A 16664-nucleotide genomic window follows, 5' to 3' on the forward strand; every position below is an offset into this window, starting at 1 on the left:
CGCTATTTAACCCCACCCGCCCGCTCCTCTGCGGGGTTCCCGTTGATCCGCCGGGCTCGGCGGGGACGCGCTTCCCAGCGCTGCTTTCCCGCCCCACTCCAGCGCTGCTGTTCGGCTCCCACCGGCAAACACCCCTCGCGGGGCGGGATGGTTCATCCCCCGCCTCCCCCCTCCCCCCACACAGGTGGTCTCTCCCGCACCGCGCCGCCACCAGCCCTCACGCCCCGCCCCCTTCGCTGACGTCATCCCGCCTCCCTGTCGCCATTGGTCGAGACGCGGCGCCTCGCCCGCCGCGGCCAATGGCGTCGCCGGGCCCGCCCGGACCCAAGATGGCGGCGCCGGGCGCGGCGGGCGGGCGCTGAGGCGGCCTGCGGGGGTCGGCGCCTGCTCCGCGCTCCGCCGCTGCGCCGCGGGGCCGGCCGGCCGGTGGGCTTGCTCGCTCGCTGGCTGGCCGGCCGGCCGGGCGGGCCCGCCCCTCGCATCCCCTCCGCCATGGCGGCCGAGAGCGGTAGGCAGTTTTGGAAGCGGAGCGCCAAGCTGCCGGGCAGGTGAGAGCGGGCCCGGCCCGCCCCGTGCCGGCCCAGGCCCCCGGGGAAAGGGGGGGGCGAGGGGCCGCAGACCCCCTCCTCAGCTGAGGGGTGGGGAGGAGGGGAGCTGGGGTAGCTCCTCAGCCTTGGGAAGGGGCTGCCAGGGGCCCTGGCTGTGGCTGCGGGCCCGGGGGCACATCAGGGGTGTCCGCCTGGGCTGTGGGGCAGGGGAGCTGGCTGGGGGCCCCGAGGTGCTCCTCTGAAACGTCTGGGGATGCCAGGGGTACCTCCCCTGCCTATGGGCCTGGCGGCCTCGGGGTTTCCCCCCTGCAAAGCAGTCGGGGTGGGGTACGCCAGGGATACCCAGCCCGGCTGCGGGGCAGGGGAGCTGGCTGGGGTTCCCCCCTGCGAGAGGAGGGTTGTTCGGGGCACCCCAGACCCTGGGGCAGGGGAGTTTTGCTGGAGGAAGTCCCCCTGTTCAAGGGTAGCGTCAGGATTGTCCCCTCATTTGTAGGGCTGCGTGGGTGCTGCAGGGCCCTGGGGGAAGCAGCCTGGAGGGGGTCAGGGCTTGGAAGGTCCCCCCGGGGTGGGGGGCTCTACCGTCCTCCTTTCCACAGATACTGGAGGAACCTCATCCCTTCCTGAAGCCCTTAGAGATCTTGGATGGCAGCAACTCTGTCCCAAACAGGTGCCCCTGCCAGCACGTGTGCTCTCCTGTTATCTTCTCCTATCTGGGGTGTCACTCCTGGTCCACCTCTACCCAGTATGAGGGGCTGTGGGGTCTTGCTGTGATCGCCTCCCCTCCTTCTGTTCCTTGGGCTGTGCTGCCCTGGTTCCTGTCAAGGCACCTGTACTCACCCTGGAATGGGAGAAACAAATGAAATACCTGATTTGAGCAGTGTCTAGGAGGAAGAGGCTGGTGGTGGTGAAGGAGATGCTCCCTCCAAGGCCTTGAGAGCAAGGCTCCCATGGGGAGAGGGCACCCACCTCTCTGGGATGGCTTTTACAAGTGCTGTTCTCATCTGGTACTCCTCACGTTTGCTCTCTTGTGCCTTATCTGAACCCTGCCCTTCCCCTCCTGATGTGTGGATGCAGCCTGAAATGCTTAGTTGGCTTTAAATCCTGCCAGGCCAGTTAAATCTCTCTTTCTGATGTGCTTCCACCCTGTTCTTTGTCGCTGCACCAGCCCCCTCGGGTTGGTGGGACAGTCCAGGTCTGTGGCAGGTGAAGGGAAAGCAACAAGCACTACATGTTCCTCATCTTCTGCTCGTGGGGGAGGAAAATGCTCTGCTCTCCAGGGGTCATTTTGTCTCCCGGTTGCTCCCAGCCCTGACCCAGAGGTCACAGCCCCTGGTGGTCTTAGGCTGCATCTCTCTCCTGCCCTGGGTGACTTGCAGCTTGGAAAGCTCAAACCAGGTGAACCGGTCTGGGAGGCAGCTGCTCCTGCCTAGACAAAGCACTCCAGCTCAAGTTTTTGGCACTCCTAACTGCCTGGTTGGCAAAGATCCTGCTCTCCAGGAGCCTTCTCACCACCTCCAAAAACCCTGCCTGCTCATCCCTTCCAGGGATGTTTACCAAGCAGGTCTTGGGCAACACAACCATGAAAGGTGGAGGTGGGTTGTGAGGTGTCCATGGTCACTAGATGTGAAGCTCCCTTTTTCTGTCTGAGCTTTGAGAGATCTTCTGCACAGATTCTTGGCTCTCCTTTCTTTCCCCTGATGAGCTGGCAGAGGGAGGCTTGGTAAAGATTTAGAGGCTGTGGCAGCTCTCTTTTCCATGACACTTGTCCACTTTGTGTTAGCTTTTAGTTAGTGCTTTTTCCCCTGTAGATTTTTTTTTTTTGGGGGGGGGGTCAGAACTAGTAAGTGTTTCATATTTCAAAGACTGCCCTGGGGATTTTTGCACTGGAATCTCACCCCAGTAATTTTCTGGGGATGTGTTGGCAGGTTGTTCTAGCCTGTTACCCTGTGTTCATGGGTTGTTTATTTCCTGCTCTTTAGTGAGATGGGCATCCAGGCTTCAGGGCAGGTATTTAAATGCTGTTTCAAAAGGGAAAGAAGGTTGAATGGATGTGCTTTCTGCTGCAGTGTCAATAACCCAGGTCCTGTGGTGATCTCCTTGGCAGTGGTGTTGTGCAGACACTGTCAGTTACCCCTTGAACCAGGTACTGAACAGACAGGTAATGAGAAATGCCTGTCCCAAAGAGCTTAAACTGAGACAGGACAGTCATTTTGAGAGCACAGCTTAGGTCTGGGCTCCTGAGTGCACTGAGAGAAGTGGTGCCTGCACTGAGAGAAGTGGTGCCTGCCCTGAGTTTTCCTTGGGCAAAAGTCGGGTGAAGATGGGCAGGGAGTTCAGCTTGGAGACAGCAGGTTCATCTGCCTGAGCTGCATCAGGGCAAACCAGACAAGGATGACTGAAGGTACAGAGCAGCACTTGGTGGTATCACTCCTTGGCCTCAGTTGGCTCAGCTGTGCCAGCAGGATGTTGTAACTCTTCTTTGGAGCTGTGGGACCTGCTGGGGCTCAGCTGCAGGGATGTGAGCTGAAGGAGCCGGATCAGACCAGGGCACCACAGACGTGGCAGCACAGACTTGCTCTCTGACAGCTGTGCAAATGCTTGTGTGGTTTAGGAATCACCTGTTGCACAGCTCAGAGCATCCACACTCCTGTGCAGCCTCTTGCACCCTCTGCATGGGTGGGCAGGGCAGAGACTTGGAGAACACGGGACAGACATGGGGTGAAGCTGCTCCAGGCAGTGACTGGAGCTCCCCCGTGCAGGACAGTGGTGTTCAGCCCTGCTTCTCTAGCCTGCTGGAACCAAAACTGTCATCTTCAGCTGCAAATAGATCAGCTCAAGGTGCTTTGTCTGGAGGAGCCTGGGTTCACACTCTTTAAAAAGAGGTCCCTGGCAGGGGGGACCCTCTGCTGTTGTATCGGCCGTTGGCCAGAGAAGGCATCACCTGATTGCTTCAGAGCCCCAGGAAAGGGTTTCCTCACCCAGAGCTGGTTGCCACGTCCCCTCCTCAGTGTCTAACACACATCCTTGGTTTGGCTTGTGAACTTCAGCCCTTTGCTTGTGAATCAAGAGCAGGCACCCACGGAGAGGAGCAGTGTTGAGGCTGCAGTCACGAGACCAGCTGGGGCTTCTTGGAGAGGCTCTGCCCTCTCCTTCTGCAGGGAGCTGCCATGACTCATTGGGAAGCAGCACTGATCTGGAGGGCTTGTTTTTCTTACTCCTGATAATCTGCTTGCCATGCCCACCCACGGGGATGCCTCTGCTTAATAGCTGTCCTGACTCCTAGATGCTAATTAGTCAGCAAACTCTTTCCTAGACGATCGCTGGTGGGTAAACACAGTGAGTCTTTTCAGTGCTTCCAGCCACGAGGGACAGCCAGAATTCATCACCAGGGTCTCTCTGTGCTGAGGTGGTTTCCAGCCTCTGTTCTGCAACTTCTCATCCCTGGCAGTGTTGAAGGGCAGGTTGGATGGGGCTTGGAGCAACCTGGGCTGGTGGGAGGTGTCCCTGCCCATGCAGGGGGTTGGATCTAGATGATCTTGAAGGTCCCTTCCAACCCAAACCATTCTGTGATTTGATGATCTCTGTGCCTCTCTCCTGCTAATTCCCCAGCATCAACTGGTTCCCAGCCTGCCTTCCAGCTGCACCAGGCTGTCATTCCCTTCCTACACTGCTGGGCTCTGCTTGTTTTACTACCGGGCACCATCTGCAGCTCCTGGAAACCAGGCCAGCTCTGTTGACCAAGAGGAGCATGTCCCTTGTGTGCCAGCTCTGAATGGGCCCTTGTCTCTGCTGTGGGATGCAGGACTGTGCTGTGTAGCAGGAGATGGGGAGGACTTGTTTTCCAGAGATGGTTTTTCAGGGTGGGGTGGCTGTGAATGGTCACCCAAATGGAGGTAGTAACTCAGGATCCCTGTCTCACATCCAGAGCCTGTAAAACTAGTGATGAGCACTCATCTAGCAGCTCCTTTCCAAGGAGGTGCTCTCCAGGTAGTGCCTGCAGCCCTCAGGCTTTTATGCCCCAGCAGCCCCACTCCACAGGGAGAAGAACCAAGGGACTGAGACCTGGTGACTCATTTCAGGCCACGTAGGAAGTAGTTGATTAATCTGGGATTTGGACCCGAGTCAAACCTTGTCCCTTACCAGCTGCTGCTTCCCTGTAGCGTTGGCTACAAGCCTGAGAGCCAGCCTGGGGTTCAGACCCTCACGTGTTGCAGAGGAGCCCCATTGTCACTGGGTAGAGTCTTTCCCTGTCCCACGAGGCTTGGAATTTCCAAACCTGGAAATCCCCTTGATGGAAAAGAGAATGAGTGCCAGTGTGTAAGGCAGGGGGACTGGGACACGTGGTCACTTGGAGTGGATCACTGGTACAGAAAAGAGCAGATCCCAAATCCCAGCTCAGGCTGGAAGGAGCCTCAGAGTATAAACAAGGCTTCTCTTTGCTGCCTCAAAGAACAAATCTTCAGCTGAATGTGGCACTTTGGATCTAAGGCTTTGAAGACAGAAGGTTATTGAAGTTGCCTTTGGTCTGTTTTCAGTTCCCAAGAGCAGGCAAGAAGTGTGACCCCCGTCCAGGCTGAGGAGATTATTCCTGGGTGCTCTGTGGCTTTTTCCATGGTCTTGAGTTTTCCTTTCCCCTTCCTGCAGCATCCAACCTGTCTATGGAGCACAGCATCCTCCCCTGGATCCCAGGCTCACCAAAAAGTAAGTGTTTGTCTCCTGCAGACACGAGGCTTTGCACGTTTTTGGCTCAGTCCCACAGTGGGTGAAGGTCTCCAGCATTCCTGGGGTATTCCAGCAGGGCAGCAGTGGTGCTGTCTTGAGCTCTGTGAAAGCTTGCAGGGAAACCTCATCTGCTGGTGCCCTTTATGGCCAGAAATCAATATCACACCAGCCACATCAAAGGGGACAGGTGTATTTTTTTAGCAGTGTTGTCTGAGCCCTCTGCTCCCCTGCAGAGATGGAAGAATTAAGGGCAGGGAGAGTAAAAACTTCACCTTCCCGGCAGGAAAAGGCAGAGCTGACCTGAACTCCCTCCTTGTCCCTATCTCCTGCTGTGTCACTGGGAAGCTTTCCCCTGTTCTGTGACGCTTCAGGTGATGGACTTTGCCTCCTGTAGCATAAAGGTGAATGCCAAGGCTCCTCCTGTGCCTGGGAAAAGAACCAGGCTGGTCTGTCTGCTGGGAGCCATCACAGCTGGATCGGGAGCGTCCCCGAGCGCAGACCGGCTCGGTCTGACCTCTGAGATGCCTCTTCCCAGGTCACCAGGCTTGTTTTTTTTTGGGGGGGAGGGTGTTAATCTACCAGGTTTTTTTCTAGGGTGGAAGGAGGCAGAGCTGGAGGAATTATCTGTCTCTCCCATTTGCCCTTCTGAGCCAGAAAACCTGGCACCTCTCCAGCTGGCTGCTGCCACTGTGACCTCCGTCCCCTGCCATCGTACTGGGCACTGCCTCCTGGCAGCCCGGAGGGACTTAACATGTTCCTTGGGTTTGGGAGGAGGAACAGGGAAACTGGAAAAAGGGACTGGCTGATTGAAGCGAGGATGTAGGGAAGGCTAGAAAATGGACTCATCTAACAGTGTTGGCTCTGATTCTGTTTCCCTCTGGCTCCCAGCTTCATCAAGGACCGCTCCAAGGCCAACGCGCTGCCTATGAAAAGCAAGAAGGCCTCCAGCTTTCACGAGTTTGCCCGTAACACCAGTGATGCCTGGGACATTGGCGATGATGAAGATGAGGACTTCACCTCCTCCTCTTCCTCTTTGCAAACTCTGAACTCTAAAGTGGCCAAGGCCACGGCAGCTCAGGTTCTGGAGAACCACAGCAAGCTGCGGGCGAAACCTGAGCGGACCCAGTCGGCTCTCAGCGACGTGCCCACCAACTGCAAGGTCATCAAGTCCAGCAGTGAGGCCCAGCTCTCCAGGACCTCTGGTAAGAGCCACCCTTAGGAGTAGCCTCCTGCTCCAGTGCTCTCCTGGTTGAACTCAGCCTCTTGCTACTCGCATGTTATGGGTGAGGGGCACAGCCTGTAAGCTCAACAGAGGCTTTCACCTCCTTGTGGTGTCCTCTACTTCAGGGAGACATTTTTGAGGTCCTGGTCTTAATGCTTCAGTTTCAATATCCTGCATACAGACATGTCTGTCCCACAGGATCCTGTGTTTTGGCTGCTAAGGGATTTTGGAGCTGTTAGGTACTTGCTTGGGGTTGCTCACCACCTGTTTCCCTTGTGGCCCAGAGCGCTACTCTTAGTAAAGCTCTGGATGAGGTACAGCTTTGACAGGGAACTGGGCAGTATCAGCCCCTGCTTGGGTGCCTGTGCTGTGGACATAACTCAGCAGATCCCTGCTGCCAGCAGGTGGCATTGGCAGCCTGTCACCTCCTCTGTCTGCACTAGCAATTAGCTTGATCACTGTTTACGAGCAGGACAGATCTGGAGGTCAGTTCTTCTGGGATTTCTACAGCTCCTTCTCCCTCCTGTGTCCCTCTGCCTATGGCTTCCCATAGTGAAGGGGGAAGTCTGATCCACTGGCAGGTAGGTGTCTGGATGCAGGAGGAGAGAAGGGAAGGAGATGTGGGGGGAAGGAAGGAGAAATGGAGGGAAAGTGCTGGAAGAGCCACAGCAGATGCCTGTAAAGGAGCTGATCCATTGGAGTGGGCCGGTGGTGCTGTTTGCTGGGGGGTGAAATCTGCAGTGGTTGGTCTCTGCCAGTGGCCAGAGGAGCAAGGTAGGGTTGGAGAGGTGCAGTGTCCTTCCCCACCTCACCAGAGATGATCTGCTCCTTGCAGAGGAGGCCTGTGTGAGGACCCCCCTTCAGAAGCAGCAGTCCCTCCCCCTCCGGCCCGTCATTCCTCTCGTCGCCCGAATCTCTGACCAAAACGCCTCGGGTGCTCCCCCCATGACAGTCAGGGAGAAAACCCGCCTGGAGAAGTTTCGGCAGCTCCTTTCCAGCCACAACACAGACCTGGGTGAGTGTGGCAAAACTGGGGTGCCTGTGGGTGGGAAGGGGAGGGCAGAGAGGGTCTGCTGCCCACCTCAGGTTGCGAGCAGGTCTGCTCCAGGGTGGATGAAATGGCTGCCTGCAGTGGGATGGTTGCACACACTGCTCTGTTGGCAGGTGATGATGTCCTCCACCAGCTCCTTGTCTGTTCCCAGCTTTTCTCCATCTCACAAATGATGGTTGTGATCACTGGGGGCTGTTGGGCTCTGCGTGAGAACTGAGGTTCTGGCACATTGGAGCCCTTGCTCCATCAGTTCTGTGCCCAGATTGAGCTGAAATCATCTGGCAGGGGGGACCCTCTGCCGTTGTATCAGCCATTGGCTGGGGAAGGCATCACCTGATTGCTTCAGAGCCCCAGGAAAGGGTTTCCTCACCCAGAGCTGGTTGCCACGTCCCCTCCTCCCCTTGCACCAGACCCACCTCCCCAGTCGTCGCACATGTGGAGCCTTCCTGGAGGCTCAGTGTCTCCAGAGCCTGCAGGAGCAGACTGGGCTTTCCTCTCCTTCTAGGTGTAGTGGTGCCTGGACGTGCCCTAGGATCTAATCCATTGCCACCACTGTCCGTTTGCAGATGAGCTGAGGAAGTGCAGCTGGCCTGGTGTGCCCAGAGAGGTCCGGCCCGTCACCTGGCGCCTCCTCTCAGTGAGTACTTGGAGCTGGGATCCAGGAATTTGGGGGGAATGTGCCAAGCCAGAGACATGCACTCCTGGACCTTCATGTGTCCCATAACCAGGTTTGCTCATCTTGTGTCTGTGCCCAGCCTGAGCTCTTGGGTTTTACCTGGTCAGGGAGTGTAATTCCTGCATCCTCTTTGAGCACAAAGCCCGGGCTGGGAATTTGGGGTTCACTCTGGTTTGGGAAATTGAATCCTATGAAGTTGGGTTGCTCCAAGATCAGTAAAGGCATCAGGGGCTGGGAATTTGGGGTTCACTCTGGTTTGGGAAACTGAATCCTATGAAGCTGGGTTGCTCCAAGATCAGTAAAGGCATCAGGGGCTGGGAATTTGGGGTTCACTCTGGTTTGGGAAACGGAATCCCACAAAGTTGGGTTGTTCCAGGATCAATAAAGGCATCAGGGGCTGGAAATTTGGGGTTCACTCTGGTTTGGGAAACGGAATCCCATGAAGTTGGGTTGCTCCAGGATCAATAAAGACATCAGGGGCTGGGAAAAGCCAAATCCCATGAAAGCTCTTCCCCCTTCTCCTGAGTCTCTGTGCTTGCTGCTTCTGGGTGCACCCCTGGTGGGACTGGGGGGGGCTGGTCTGTGCTGAGGGAGCAGGTCCTGCCCTGACAGGGGTTCTCCTGCTGCAGGGTTATCTCCCTGCAAACACGGAGCGGCGGAAGCTGACCCTGCAGCGCAAGAGGGAGGAATACTTTGGCTTCATCCAGCAGTACTACGATTCCCGGAACGAGGAGCACCACCAGGACACCTACCGGCAGGTACCAGCCCTCTGCCTGTTGCCTGGGCTGTGTCCCTTCCTCCCTCTTCCTTGGTTGGGACCACGTTAGGACCTGCTGTAGCTGTTGGGATTCTTGGGGACAGAGCGTCGTGTTTCTGCCTGTTCTCTTAAGAGCTGTTTAGTTCAAGCCTTCCCTAAAGTGATGGGATAACTTGATTTCAGACCCCAGTTCCATCTACCTGAGCAGAGGAGGCTGGAAATAAAACTGTGGATGATTTCCAAGTTCAGCTGCCACCTGTAGCCCCTGATGTGCTTGTCAGCAGGTGCAGCTGTCACTAGAGGGGACTCTGAGGGGCGGGTTCCCCCCTTGGGATGAGTTATTGTGCCCCTGGAAAGCAGGACTGGTGTGTATAACCCACCCTCTCTTCCAGATCCACATTGACATTCCAAGGACCAACCCACTCATCCCCCTCTTCCAGCAGCCACTTGTCCAGGAGGTAAGAGGGAGTGAAGCTCCTGCCCCATGTGTGTGGAGTTAGAGCAGCAGCCAGAGGAGCTTCCCTGATGCAAGCACCTGCTGAAACTCTTTGGGTTTGTCCCATGTTTCTGAAAGAGATCAGACTTGGAGCTCAGGGGTTATGGGATCAGCTCTTCTGTGGTGAGATGTAGCCAAGGGTTGGTAGACAACCTGAAGCTTTAGTTTTGAGACAAATTCAAGGCGTTCGGAGCATCACAGGGGTTCTGTTGTGCTACAGAACCTCTGTTGTGCCAAGCAGTGTGTGAGAAACCCAGGAAGGGATGGGTTTGAGAGGTGGCCAGGAGGTGTGGGCATCTGTCCTCGTTGGGAGGGACTTTTTACTAGGGCTTGTAGTGAGAGTACAAGGCGGGATAGATGAAAACTAGAAGAGGGACATTTAGGTTGGACATGAGGAGGAAATTCTTGGCTGTGAGGGGGGTGAGAGCCTGGCCCAGGTTGCCCAGGGAAGCTGTGGCTGCCCCATCCCTGGCAGTGTTGAAGGGCAGGTTGGATGGGGCTTGGAGCAACCTGGGCTGGTGGGAGGTGTCCCTGCCCATGCAGGGGGTTGGATCTAGATGATCTTTAGGGCCCCTTCCAACCCAAACCAGCCTGAGATTGTGTGATTCTGTGTCATGGTGTCCTAGGGCTGGGGCCCAGTCTGGAAATACCACACTGGTTGCTGGGTGGAGGTTGCTGTGTTGGGAGCTCTCCCAGTCTGTGGTGGTTTTTGGGAGCTCTGGGCTGATAACAGAACAGCCTGAGCTGCCACGTGGTGTTCAGCAAGGTGTGCTGCTCTGCTGGCAGGCAGCCCTGCCCTGTGGGTGGAAAGGTCTTGAGCCACCTGGATCTGGAAATGTTGGTGTCTGTGCTTCTCCAAGTGGAGGCTTTGAGGAACCTGCCTGGTTCTGGAAGTGTGGGCTGGGATGTCTGGGGGAGCTGTGGATCACCCAGGAGTTTCTCCTAGGACTTGTGTCCTTCTTATCTTACCTGTATTGCTGCAGAAAAGCCTGGCAGGCCATGTTCTCCACCCTGAGCTCAGCAGTTGTCCTTTTCTGCCTTGTCTTGGTGACAGCTGATCCAGGTTCCTGCTTTCCCTTCTTCTTCCCTAGATCTTTGAAAGGATCCTGTTTATCTGGGCCATTCGCCACCCGGCCAGTGGCTACGTACAGGGAATCAACGACCTGGTCACACCCTTCTTTGTTGTGTTCCTCTCTGAGTATGTTGGTAAGTGACATTTGCTGTTTGAAGCAGGGTGCTGCCTCTCCACCAGGGTGTTGGAAGTGTCAGCAGAAAAGCTTTTCCTTGCTGGAGGGGGTGGTGGGTTCTTGACCTCTTATTGTATCTTTGCTGCCTGGTTGAGTTGAGTTCAGTTTCCTAACCTTGCTGAGCTCCATGAAGTCAAAGTGCTGAGGGTAGATTTGCCCTTGAATGAACTTTACCTCCTTAGAATCATGGAATGTCTTGGGTTGGAAGGGACCTCTAAAGCTCATCTAGTCCAGCCCCCCTACAATAAGCAGGGACATCTCCAACTAGACCACATTGCTCAGAGCCCCATCAAGCCTCACCCTGAATGTCTCCAGGATGAGGTCCCCACCACCTCTCTAGGCAGCCTGTTCCACTGATCCACCACCCTCATATGAAAGAACTTTTCCCTAATGTCCAACCTCAATCTACCCTTTTCTAGCTTAAAACCATCACCCCTTGCCTATCATTACATGTCCTTGTGAGCAGCTCTTCCCCAGCCTCCCTACAGGCCCCTTCAGGCACTGGAAGGTGCTCTAAGGTCCCCCCAGGGTCTTCTCTCTTCTCCAGGCTGAACCACCCCAACTCCCCCAGCCTGTCTTCATCAGAGAGCTGCTTCAGCCCTTGAATAATTTTCATGGCCAGCAAATATCCCTGTCCTCAGGGGGTTTCTGGCTGACTCAATCCTGTCCTCTGGACATCCTCCAACAGGCCCATGTCCTTGTGTTGGAGGCTCCAGAGCTGGATGCAGTATTCCTTGCAGCTTGGAGGGGAGTGGGATCTTCTAGGAAGTTTAGGCAAAGCCCTGATACACAGAACTGGGAGAGGGGAGGACCCTGATTGCAGAGCTTTTGCTTGGAGCTAGTTCTTGGTCTAGGAGGAATGAGTGAAGTATAAAGAGACCCTGCTTCTCCAAAAGCAATTCTGCTTGTGTTCTTCAAGCTGTGTCCCCCTGGGGCAAGGGAACAGGCTGTGTGGCTGGAGCAGCCCCTGCCCACAGAGAAAGCTGGCTCTGGGAAGTTGGCACCAGCTCTTGCTCCATTTTCAAACCTCTTGGATTTGCTGCCCCAACTCTCCTTTCAGAGCAGGTGTTTTGTTTGACTGCAAGATGCTAGAAGGCACCCACTGTGCTGCCAGCTGCTCCTCTGCCTAGCTGCCCACCACCTTTCCTGGTGCCAGAGCCTTTGGAGCTGCCTCCCACAGCAGCTGCCTTGGCAGGACCATCCCAGCTCTCCAGGGCCTCTGGTGTTCCTGTGTGCTCCAGAGCTTACAGGCAGAGGTGGGAGTTCACCAGCTGTTGGCTTTGGTTGGGCTGTTCAGCACAACCTCCTCACCTCTCCCAGTTGTCTCTGTGGTGAGACCTCCTGTCCACCAGGACAGGATGGACTCCAGCAAGAGGGGTCTCATAGGCTGGGAGCTTTGTCCATGCACAACCCTCACTCCTGAGGGGTGACAGCAGCAGCAGTGCTGTGGGGTCCCTCCCACAGTCCCCTGGGGAGCAGGGCTGCCTTCAGATCTGGCAGCTGAGCCTCTTGGGGTCCTTCAGCCCTTCTCCTGCCTTGGAGAAGTAGGTCAGTGCATGGGTACTGTGCTCTCAGGTGGCACACAGGGCCTTGTAGTGCTTCTTGCTCTGCCTTGCCTTGATAAAAGCTCCTCAGTGTGTCCAGTGACCTGCCTGGTGTCCCTCATCCTCAAGCTCTTCCCTCTCTTTTGCAGAGGAAGACGTGGAGAACTTTGACGTGACCAACCTGTCCCAGGATGTTCTGGGGAGCATTGAAGCTGACAGCTTCTGGTGCATGAGCAAGCTGCTGGATGGGATACAGGTGAGCCTGGACTTCTGACCTCTGGGTACTGGGTATTGTAACATCAGGGAGATTTTGCTACATCCCTGAGCTAAATCTTTTAGGTAAAATCCTGGGGGAACAAGATGCTGAGGCTTGTCCACCAGGCACTGTCCTGACTCGGATGATCCTGGTGCTCAAGAGCCTTGTCTGCTCAACTCATGGGGACCTCAGCTCCCTGTGGAGCTGGGAATCTGGTTTTGGTCATTTCAAGCTGTTGTTAGAGCTGCTGCTTCTGACTCGTGGCCTCTTCCCACAGGATAACTACACCTTTGCACAGCCAGGCATCCAGAAGAAAGTCAAAGCCCTGGAGGAGCTGGTCAGCCGGATTGATGGTAGGTGACAAGGGGATCTGAGCAGGCTGGGGGCTCTTTTGTCACAACAGCAGGAGGTCTTCTTAGCCAGTAGTACCCTTGGGTACTAGACACTCACCTACAACACAGAGAGAAGCAGGACAGGATTGAGTCAGCCAGAAACCCCCTGAGGACAGGGATATTTGCTGGCCAGGGTGAGGAGGTGTTGGGGGAAGCAAGGTCTGACAGCCAGTGATTTGGGGGCAGTTGGGCACCCTGGTCCCCTCAGGTGTGTAAGTGGAGTGTGCTGTTTCAGAGCAGGTACATAATCACTTTAGGAAGTATGAGGTGGAATACCTGCAGTTTGCCTTTCGCTGGATGAACAACCTGCTGATGAGGGAGCTGCCCCTTCGCTGCACCATCCGCCTCTGGGACACCTACCAGGTAGGCAGCTCCCTCCCTGCTTGGCTGCTCCTGCTGGGACCATCTCTGGGAAGGGGACAAAGCTCTTCTGGCAGCACCCTGTGCAGCTCAGGAGACCAGGGAAGCAAAGCAATGTGGCCCTGGGACATTTACAGCCAGTTGCCTGACAGGTGGCCCAGTAACTGTGTCCAGGGAGGTTGGTTTGCAGCCCAGGAACCAACCACATCCTGGGCTGCATCACCAGCAGGTCAAGGGGAGATTCTCCCCCTTTACTTGGCTCTTGTGAGACCCCACCTGGAGAACTGGGTCCAGTTCTGGAGCCCCCAGCATAAGAAGCACGTGGAGCTCCTGGAGAGAGTCCAGATGAGGCCTCAGAGGTGATCCAAGGGCTGGAGCAGCTCTGCTCTGGAGACAGGCTGGGAGAGTTGGGGTGTTCAGCCTGGAGAAGAGAAGGCTCCAGGGAGACCTTAGAGCACCTTCCAGTGCCTGAAGGGGCTCCAGGAAAGCTGGGGAGGGGCTTGGGAGAAGAGTTTGTAGCTGGGGGGGGTTGGAACTAGATGATCTTTAAGGTCCCTTCCAACTCAGATAAGTTGTGCTCCAGCTGAGCTGCAGGAGCTGACCCTGAGTTGTCTTGTCTGCAGTCGGAGCCAGAAGGATTCTCCCATTTCCACCTCTATGTCTGTGCAGCCTTCCTGATCAAGTGGCGGAAGGAGATCCTAGATGAGGAAGACTTCCAAGTAAGTCCTTGGGGCTGGGGGTTAATTTGCTGGGGGTAGAGGGGAGGGAGTCACTCTGGTTGGAATTCCAGCATGGACACAGTCAGCTATTGTCTCAAAGCTGGCTCCAGGACTATTCAGTCTCAGGATCTTTGGCTAAAAGTAACTTCTAGAGCCTCAGTGCTGAGGACAGAACTTCAAACTTGAGACATGTGGGACTTTTTGCTAGGGCTTGTGGTGGGGGGACAAGGGGTAATGGATGAAAACTGGAAGAGGGGAGACATTAGGACATTGGACATGAGGAGGAAACTCTTTGCTGTGAGGGTGGTGAGACCCTGGCCCAGGTTGCCCAGGGAAGCTGTGGCTGCCCCATCCCTGGCAGTGTTGAAGGGCAGGTTGGATGGGGCTTGGAGCAACCTGGGCTGGTGGGAGGTGTCTCTGCCCATGCAGGGGTTGGATCTAGATGATCTTTGAGTCCCTTCCAACCCAAACCATTCCATGATTTATCAATTCTTCCAGGCTCAAGCCTGGATCATGCTAAGTTGCTTTGTGTTTGCCTTCTGGTGTCCAGCTGTAACCAGGTGGTAGCACCCTTAACTTCAGGGGTTTGGGGACATCTGAGGTGCTTCTCTGACTGGGATCTAGACACCAGCACATCCTGGTGCTGTCTCTGAGCCCTTCAGACCCGAGTGTGCTGAGCTGAGTTGCTGGGAACTGCTGCCCCTGCTGCCCTGAGCCTGCTCTGGAGCTCTACTCTGCCTTCACCCCCCACTCCAAACTAAGCCCCTTCCCCTCTTCCAGGGCCTTCTGATGTTGTTACAAAACCTGCCCACGATACACTGGGGCAATGAAGAGATTGGACTCCTGCTGGCAGAAGCCTACAGACTCAAGTACATGTTTGCAGATGCCCCCAACCATTACCGCCGATAGGTGCCAGGACCCTCTGCCCCCTCTGCCCACCCCCTTGGCCTGGCCCAATCTGATCACTGTGGCATTTTTTGTTGTCCCAAGTCCTCGGACGCTCCGGCCCAGAGCTGCTCCTGGCTGTACAAAGCTCACATGGACTCTTTTGTCTTAACTCTGAACGTTGTGCCTGTCTGCCCCTCCCTGCCTGGGCCCCTCCAGCCACCGCCAGGATGTCAGGCTGGGCCACCCAGAGAGGCATGAAGGAGCTGGGGAGGGGGGCACGTGGGAATCCAGCTTTCCAGACCATCTGAGCCGAGGATGAAGCCCTCCTGTCCTCTCCACCCCTTCTTGTCCAGCTGGGACCACCTTGGCTTCGCTGCCTCGTGTTCACCTGCTGCCCTGGGCTGCCCCCTCCTCGCTTCCCACACCCTTCACTCCGACTCCCAGATGAAAATGCCTTATCTGAGACCCTCCTGGCTGGAAAAAAAACCCCAACCTCCCCCCCTCCCTGAGGGCAGCAGGGCAAGAAGTTTCTCTCAGGGCCTAACTTCACTCCCAGGGTCTGGAGACCCCCCTACACCCCTCCCCTGTCAGCACTTTGTGGGTTTGGGAGAGAACCTCTCACGCTGCCCCTCTCTCCTCTCCATCCTCTTCCCCCCCTCTTCTCCCCCAGGGTGGGCACTGCTCCCCCCAGCCCTGCTTGGGGTGATTCACTCCAGCTTGACAAGGACTTGTGGTGACTGCTGTTCCTGCAGCCCCTCCAGCTGGGGAGGGGGATGCAAGGGGATGAGGGGGGGGGGGAGGCTGCATCTCCCAAAAAATCCCCTTGCAAAGCCCCCCCCCACCCCCCAGCTCCTCTGAGGCGTTCTGTGTATATTGTGTTCTTGTGTATATGGGTCAGAGATGTACAATATACGTCTTCTGTTTGTAGCAGATAATGATTTTATATTTATAACGTGCACACCTTGTTCCCACCCCCATCCACCCCTGGGGATGGAGGCCTAGAGCTTTGGACCCCTCCAGAGGTTGAGGAGGGGGGGGTATTTTTGGAGCCGCAGGTATTTCTGCCCCCACCGTGGTTTTTCCAGAGCTGGATCCACCAGGAAAAGGTGTGATAGGAATTTGGATCTCAAGGAGTCCCTTGCAAAGGGGATTTGAATGTTTAAAGGTGCTGGGAGATCCCCGCGGGAAGCGAAGGAGCCGTGCCAAGGAACCAGGGTCTCCAGGCTGCCATGGGACCCTCTGCCCTGGTGGGACAATCTGGGAATGAACCATCCTTGAGGTCCCTTCCAACCTGACATTCTGTGATTCCATGATCCCGGATCCCCAGCCCCACGTCCTCCCTCCTCCTGGAATGTCTCCCGGGGGCCGAAAAGGACCAGCTTGGCCTCTCCCACTGGCTGCTCTTAAACCAACTGGGAACGTTTTAACGGGCTGGTTTGTGTGCCAAGGACTGGAGGTGAGAGGGGGGAGATCCAGGCTTCTCCCAGTGCTCCCAGGGGGTGACGGGGGCCATGGAAGGTCCCTCTGCTTTCCATTCCTGTTCCTGGTGGGAAAGGGCAACGGGGCCGCGAGGCCGGGGCTGAGCATGTGAAAGGCAGAGCCTTGTTGCCAATAAAACTCCAAACAGTGTCTCAAGAAATGGGTTTCTGATCCTGGAGTTGTTTCTTTTTTTCCCCCCCCACAGGCATTTTATTTCTGCATGTGCCTTTTTGTGGCTTCCCTGCCAGGGGAAGGACCCTGCTGGGCTTTGGTTTCATGTGGCAAATTAAAAAGGAAAAGCCCAACC

The 16664-nt window shown here is 56.1% G+C and overlaps 1 protein-coding gene across 2 annotated transcripts; it reads left to right on the forward strand.

The window, feature by feature from the left end:
* The first annotated feature begins 326 nt into the window (after nucleotides 1-326).
* Nucleotides 327-15813, forward strand: TBC1D22B (TBC1 domain family member 22B). Of its 2 annotated transcripts, XM_051639218.1 has the most exons (13): nucleotides 327-548; nucleotides 5193-5249; nucleotides 6159-6472; nucleotides 7328-7507; nucleotides 8110-8180; nucleotides 8849-8977; nucleotides 9369-9434; nucleotides 10564-10678; nucleotides 12413-12519; nucleotides 12797-12872; nucleotides 13147-13274; nucleotides 13895-13990; nucleotides 14771-15813. In XM_051639218.1, the coding sequence occupies exons 1-13, from the start codon at nucleotides 493-495 to the stop codon at nucleotides 14897-14899; spliced, it is 1524 nt and encodes a 507-aa protein (XP_051495178.1). In that variant the 5' UTR covers nucleotides 327-492; the 3' UTR covers nucleotides 14900-15813. The 2 variants fall into 2 exon arrangements, with proteins under 2 accessions (XP_051495178.1, XP_051495179.1); XM_051639219.1 differs by lacking the exon at nucleotides 13147-13274 and having other exon boundaries at nucleotides 14771-14864.
* Nucleotides 15814-16664: the final 851 nt, after the last annotated feature.

The sequence above is a fragment of the Apus apus genome, chromosome 23 (genome assembly GCF_020740795.1).
Source record: "Apus apus isolate bApuApu2 chromosome 23, bApuApu2.pri.cur, whole genome shotgun sequence".
Lineage (NCBI taxonomy): Eukaryota > Metazoa > Chordata > Aves > Apodiformes > Apodidae > Apus > Apus apus.

Excerpts from the sequence above, each read along its gene's own strand:
- TBC1D22B (XM_051639218.1), top strand. The coding sequence starts at position 493 with ATGGCGGCCGAGAGCGGTAGGCAGTTTTGGAAGCGGAGCGCCAAGCTG. Across the intron at positions 8,978-9,368 it reads ACCAGGACACCTACCGGCAG|ATCCACATTGACATTCCAAG; the intron begins GTACCAGCCCTC and ends CCTCTCTTCCAG. Across the intron at positions 13,991-14,770 it reads TAGATGAGGAAGACTTCCAA|GGCCTTCTGATGTTGTTACA; the intron begins GTAAGTCCTTGG and ends CCCCTCTTCCAG.